The 6,683-nt window shown below is 32.4% G+C and overlaps 3 protein-coding genes across 3 annotated transcripts in view; 2 read left to right on the top strand and 1 right to left on the bottom strand.

The window, feature by feature from the left end:
• Positions 1–31: 31 nt before the first annotated feature.
• LOC120633491 lies at positions 32–1,937 on the bottom strand. Its single transcript, XM_039903703.1, has 4 exons — positions 1,739–1,937; positions 1,348–1,517; positions 417–1,235; positions 32–319 (listed from the first exon to the last, which is right to left on the bottom strand). The coding sequence occupies exons 1-4, from the start codon at positions 1,869–1,871 to the stop codon at positions 59–61; spliced, it is 1,383 nt and encodes a 460-aa protein (XP_039759637.1). The 5' UTR covers positions 1,872–1,937; the 3' UTR covers positions 32–58.
• Positions 1,938–2,210: 273 nt separating this feature from the next.
• Positions 2,211–4,476, top strand: LOC120633492 (ATP-dependent (S)-NAD(P)H-hydrate dehydratase-like). Its single transcript, XM_039903704.1, has 3 exons — positions 2,211–2,533; positions 2,877–3,205; positions 3,726–4,476. The coding sequence occupies exons 2-3, from the start codon at positions 2,963–2,965 to the stop codon at positions 4,446–4,448; spliced, it is 966 nt and encodes a 321-aa protein (XP_039759638.1). The 5' UTR covers positions 2,211–2,533; positions 2,877–2,962; the 3' UTR covers positions 4,449–4,476.
• A 1,284-nt stretch (positions 4,477–5,760) lies between these two features.
• The window catches only part of LOC120633054 (muskelin), a 36,420-nt gene continuing 35,497 nt past the window's right edge, over positions 5,761–6,683 (top strand). Inside the window, exons 1-2 of the mRNA XM_039903137.1 lie at positions 5,761–5,930; positions 6,205–6,417. Of these exons, the coding sequence (XP_039759071.1) occupies positions 5,851–5,930; positions 6,205–6,417 (293 nt within the window). The 5' untranslated portion in view covers positions 5,761–5,850. The remainder of the gene's footprint in view (positions 5,931–6,204; positions 6,418–6,683) is intronic.

Genomic DNA, 6,683 nt, shown 5'->3' with positions numbered 1-6,683 from the left:
AGCGCACATTTACTTAGTACATTATTCGTTATATAAATTCTAATTTATTTTCAGAATTTTATTCATCCAAAAGATGGTCTTCCAAATATTCCACTTCCGAAAAATCGACATCCATGCTTGTTGAGATACCATCATCTTCACTTTCAGATTCTGAAGTTTCATCACTACTGCTGATCATCATATTAGTTGCAAGACTGTCAATGTCATCATATAAAGTTATTCCCCTCTCATAATACTCTCTTTCAATTTTCATTACATCTTTGCATGAGTTATCCCAGTCAGCTACAGAAATATCTTGGAATGCAAATTCAGCTGCTTCCTAAAAATTATATAAAATACATAATGGCTTTTAATTATTATACAGCACACTTCATAAATTACAGCAAATTAATTTGTTTATTTCTATTTTTATTTACCTTTATGTCAATAGAGCCTACATTAAGTGAGGTTATTTTTTGTTTGGCTATTTCCCAAATTAATTCTACTGGGTTTAGGTCACAGTGGTATGGCGGTATTCTTGCCACAGTGTGACCATGTGCTTCCAAAATTTCATCTATTTCGTATGAAGGCTCGGGTTTGTGTTGTTTAACAAGCATCAACAGTTGAGGCTTCTTTAATGTTATATCATAAGCTATATCATTTTCTGTTAACCACATCTTAATGTCACTTATCTTTGAAGCCGATGTTGGAGCCTTATTTAAAACTATTGAGTGATAAAAAGAGTTATCCATTACCACAATTGAGGCCTCTGGTAAATTGGGAATTAATTTTTTTTTCACCCACTTGGTAAAATTCCTTTTATTCATCTCAGAATGACAATCATCATTTTTATTTGTCCCACTAAAACTTAGTAAAGTATTTGGGACAAAGCCTTTTTCATTGCCTGCAAGAACAATTATGTATCTTTTGTCTCTGAAACCATTTTGCTTCACTCTGCTAACATTGATTGATTGCCAGCATTTTTGTAGCTTGTAGGATTGGTGTAAGTAACTTGCATCAATGTAAATTACATCTTTCCTCAGTTCTACAGGCAAATTTCTATTGTCAATGATGATTTTGAGGTAATCTTCACGTTTAGCTGAGATATTTGTCTTTTCTATCAAGGCACCTCGTTCTGATTGACATTTTTTATATTTAAAACCAAGTGATATTAGGACTTTTCGTAAATGTTCACGGCTCCCATCAAATCCCAAGTCTTCCTTAACTACTGGCAGTAGATTACGTAAAGTTGGCACCTTAAAAAATAATAATGACTATTAAAATAAAAACACTGCAGAATTTTTAGAGAAAAAAAATATATACATACAAAATATATATAGATATATATAAAACATATGAAGCACAAACCTGTTTTTTCACAGTGTAAAAGGAGTGAACTTTTTGTCTAATGGCACAAATATTGAAATTGTCTAATTGTTTTCTGGGGCGACCTTTCCTGTGTTTTCCAGGTGTAGAAAAAACAGCATTGTTTTTTACTGCTTCTACTACAATCCTCCTGACAGTGCTAACAGATTTACCTATATTTAAAAAATATGTAAAAATTAAGGTTTTTTTAAATATCAAATAAGGCGCAAGTATTAAATTTGTTCAGGTCTGGTATATGTATTTAGTCAACAATATAATACCTTAACAATAAAATAACTTAATAAAACGAAACTATAAAAGTACTAAAAATATTTATTGAGACAGCTTGCATGAAACTTTAGCCACAATATTTCATTAAAAAAGTAGGAATTACCAGTCATATCTGCTGTTCTTTGAAAAACATTATCAAGTTCTGACGAAATCCTTCCTGCTCTATATTCTGCAAGACAACGACTATAAACCTTAAAAATCACCTCTCTTGTTGATCTTCTAATAGTTTTGTTCATTATTTGTTGTGAATTTTAACTATTCGAAAATACAAAAAGACGATACTCAAAATAAATGTAAATAAACCACTACCTTGTAGGGATGTGCAAAATAATCGATTATGGAAATAATCGATTATTTTTGAATCGGTCGGCATTGCAAGCACTGGCAATATTACGCCTAAAAACAAAGCACTGATCTATAAATACCGTGTCTATATGCTTGTCGGAAGAATATATGTGCCTTTTCCATATGGAGACTTTTCCAAGCTACTTGACACTGGCAAAGTACATTGTGCTGTTTTGGCACTACGAAAAGCCATAAATCAAAAGAAGAAGAAGAATATATGGCGGTATTTCCCCGGCTGAGCCCTAACACTAAAAGCATCTATATAATGAAAAAAAATATATAGATGCTTAGATTGCAATCTTTTAAAGTGACTGTATTTAGCAGAGAATTATTTAAGTGATTTCTGGGTGGTAATCATTATTTATCTGTGGTTACTAGAACTGTGCAAAAAGGGCAATAACATAGTGATTTAGATCCGTAGACAGTGATTACTTCTCAAGTTCTCAACATTAAATTACAAAAATATGTAAACCATGTTTAATCTCTTTGAACACGACACACCACAACTAGTATATTATAGTGATCTGTAACCACAATTTATTTTTAAGTTGAGGTAAAATAATTATTATTAAAAAAATATATATATATTATGATGCTAATGTGGTAACTTTCTTTGAAAATCCTTTATTGATACCGAATGTTAGATTAATTTATTACATAGATATAGGTTTTTTTTATTTTCAAAGCTGTAAGAAAGACTGTAACCAGTTGTTTAAAAAATTTAAATCTTCATTAAAGTAGTAGTAGAAATTAATAGGTTTTAGTGCTTAAATAATTAAGTATGAATCAATGGTAATATGAATAGATAATGTTAATATTTCAATGAAACCTTGACTTTACGATTTATGTTACTATTGACCTTGACTTCATCTAACTTAATATTTATATTATTCTAGAATACCCAGGTCCAGGGTTAAATAATACATCAAACGATTGTAATGGGCTCTGCCTAGAAGTATAAGCAATTATAATTTTTGTGACTATGAAGATATTCTACAGTATACTTTTAGTATTGACAACAGAGCTTTTGGAAATCAATCTCTTGATAGTTGATGAGTGTTCTCGCATTCATGATTTTGATGTAATTATACTAAATAATTTAAGCAAAGTGGTCATTCCCGAGTTAGATGGGAAAATAAAAGGTGAAGCTGGAAAAGTTGCAATTATTGGTGGCTCCATTGAATATACTGGAGCACCATATTTTGCGGCTATATCCGCTTTAAAGGTAATTTCTATTCATATTAATTGCAATACGTTGATCATAAGAAATAATTATAATAATTAACTGTGCCTGCGACTGCGCCCGCGTGATTGTATGGAGTCGTAGTTAGTAGCCGTTAATTTCTTTTTTTTATATCTAATACCTTAGATAAGAGAGTATATTTTTATTTAATATCTAAGACTTAAAAATTATTCTTTGTAAGTGTCCGTGGTTCAATCTATTTCGGTATTCAATTACGTTAAGATTGGTTCAGCGATTACTAACTTCTAGAGTCAGAGTTATGTCCGTTTTAAGGAATTAAATGTCACCTACTTTAACGATGCAGAAAAACCTGCATTCATGATGTTCTAAAAGGTCTGTGAAGTCTACCAACCACTCTACTACTCTACTTCGCCAGCGTGGTGTACAGTTAGGGAAGACCCGTGCCCTGTAGTGGGTTACAATAGACAATAGACAATAGGTTAATATATTTTTTTTTATATTGTAAGTTTAGTAATATTAACGTCTGAATGTTGTTCCGCAGGTTGGCGCAGATCTGGTTTATGTTTTTACAACCGAAAATGCAGCACCAGTGATAAAATCGTACAGCCCAGATCTCATTGTCATTCCTCACAATGCTATAAATATCACCTCATTACTACATAGTATACACGTGGTTGTAATCGGACCAGGGCTAGGCAGATCAACAGAAGGATTAAACCTGGCATATGAGACCATTCGAATTTGTAAACAGTTTAGAAAACCTTTAGTCATCGATGCAGATGGACTGTACGCAATTTATCAAAATCCCGTTATATTGAAAGATTATCCAAGTCCTGGCGCAATTCTAACACCCAATAATGCAGAAGTCAGACGGTTAAAACAAGCTGTCACTGAAAGTGATATACCATGGTATAAATATTGGGGTGACTTCGTTACAGTTTTACAAAAGGGTGAAACAGATATGTACTTTTCTAACAATGGTGACTATGACTGGTCTCTCCATGAAGGTGGTTCTGGTAGACGCACTGGTGGGCAAGGGGATATTTTATCAGGTGCATTAGGAACTTTATTTAACTGGGGACTAAAGGCCAATCTATGCGAAAACACGAAATCTGCACAACTGGCACAAAGTGTGGCGGCTTACGCAGCAGCTAAGTTTACGAGAGTTTGTAACTCGAACGCTTATAAAAATCATGGCAGAAGTATGCTTGCTTCTGATATGTTAAATGAAATACACAAAGCATTTGATGAATTATTCTTATAATAAACTTCTTACAAATAGTACCTACTGAGTATTTGTTTTCTTTACCTCTACGTAAAATGGTGGAAGTTCGCACGTCGTCGTTAATAAGCAAACAATATAAAACTTTACTAAAAATTATAATAATCAAATGATATGATCTCATTATGTTAGAAATAATTTATAGCAATATACCTACTAGGATTAAGTGATAAGTATACAGAGTATGCTTTACCAAAGTTAATTTTTTAAAAATGGTAGCTTAGGTACCTTTGATGTATATCCAACATATTATATTTAGTCCACAGAATTAAGAACATATAAAACCCTCATTCAGCCAATATTGCATGCAGTGCATTGTGTCCAACAACAGTGAAAAGCCCAGCGCTCGTCTCCTTCACACCTGCACAATGATGCTAGCTCACAAACTTTTTCCAAATTTCGAACATAGGCGGTAAAAAAATTACTGTCAACTACTAAAGTGGAGGGATTTTTAATGCTTCTAAGGTTACGAGGTACAAGGTTAGTAGTGTACAAGGTTTCTGTATGTTCTTAATTCTGTGATCTAGTCATATTATAACATATTTATTATAAAAGCTTTCAAGTTCCACTGGAAACTTTTTACAAATAATATGGCTGTGGTCTAATTAGGTAGCTAGAGGCTAGGGTTGGAGGCCTAACGTTTTTCTTTACATGGTCGCCAGTATTTGGAAATTAGTATAGTTTATTACCTATAATATATTTTATAGTATAGTTACTATAGTATGGTTATAGTTTATAGTTGTAATAACTTAAGTCTGCGAATCCAAGGTCAAAGTTCTGTAAAACTAAAAACAAATATATAGAATATATTTAGTAATGTTTATCCCGTATCTGAACGATAAACACAGATAGGTACACATATATTTTTAAAATTATTAGTTTAGTATTTAATTATCCTGTGATATAATATTGTATATGGGTCATGGTGACCTAATAAAAAATATATTATTATTATATATTCTCTATCATTTATAATTTTTTTTTTTTTATATCAATGCTTGAAAAAAAACACTATTAAAAATTTATAAGAAAAACATCCACCCTCCGCTTGCGGGGCTTTTGAATGCCCATTTATTTATTATTATTATAAACATATTAGAGTAATCTCTAGAGTGGGTCAAGAGAGATAGTTACCAGTGAAGGAGATAGAGATAACTAGGTATTTGAATTGAATTTGACAGCTGGCTTCATTATATACCTCCATTTCATGATCTGTGTTTGTTACGCCAATAGACAAAATGAAAAATAATTGTCGGTTATCAATGTCAAATTGACAGACCGTGAGTGTTTTGTAGGTTTGTCCGTCGCCGCTCGATTTTCTTGATGAATATTTAGAAATAGTGAGCTTTTATAACAAACAACAGTGCTATTTTCCGATATAAAAATGGATGACAAACACGAGACGGTCATACTAAAGTACACAATACATAAATATTCAAGTTATTCTGCCAATTACTTACCAGAGTAAGTTTCTTATTACGTAAATAAATAGTTGTATGTATTTTATCGAATATACCGGGTAATCTTTTGACTTACGTTGGTAGCTCATACCAAAATAGTTTGTATTATTAATCCGACTTACCCCATGCCACTACTGCTGTTAGTATCTCATTAATAAGTCCAATTTTCGGCTTACATACCGACTCTATCTCTCAATGATTTGTGGCTGTAAATATTATTTTAACGAAAACTATGTTGTACATTTACTGTACTTTATAAGTGATTATGATTTTTACAGAAATATAATGGTGAACAATCCCCCAGACCAGCTGTCAAGGTGGTTTACAGACAGCACCACACCCTCACAGTTCATAATGCTCAAGCTACAAGCCCCAGCAATAGTGGAGAGTATAATGTTTGGAAAGTACATAAAGGCACATGTTAGTGATCTCAAAAAGTTTCAAATATATGGCGGCACAGATGAGAACAATTTGTCATTATTGTTGACTGCGTAAGTTATATCCATTATCTTCTTCTTTTTCATCAGCCTGCAACATGACTGTGGAATATTTTTATAAATAATATACAGTAATACTTATAATATACACAAAAACACCTAGACTCTGAAAAACATTCATGTTAATCACACAAACATTTTCCAGTTGTGGTAATCAAACCCACTGCTTTGGACTCAGAAAGCAGGGTCGCTGCCCACTATGCCAATCGGCCGTCAAAACTTCCCAAATGGTGTTTATGATTATGCATTAGAGCAGAGAA

This window comes from Pararge aegeria, chromosome 21 (assembly GCF_905163445.1).
Source record: "Pararge aegeria chromosome 21, ilParAegt1.1, whole genome shotgun sequence".
Classification (NCBI taxonomy): Eukaryota; Metazoa; Arthropoda; class Insecta; order Lepidoptera; family Nymphalidae; genus Pararge; species Pararge aegeria.
Note: the sequence above shows the minus strand (reverse complement) of the source record. Positions and strands in the feature narration are given on the sequence as shown.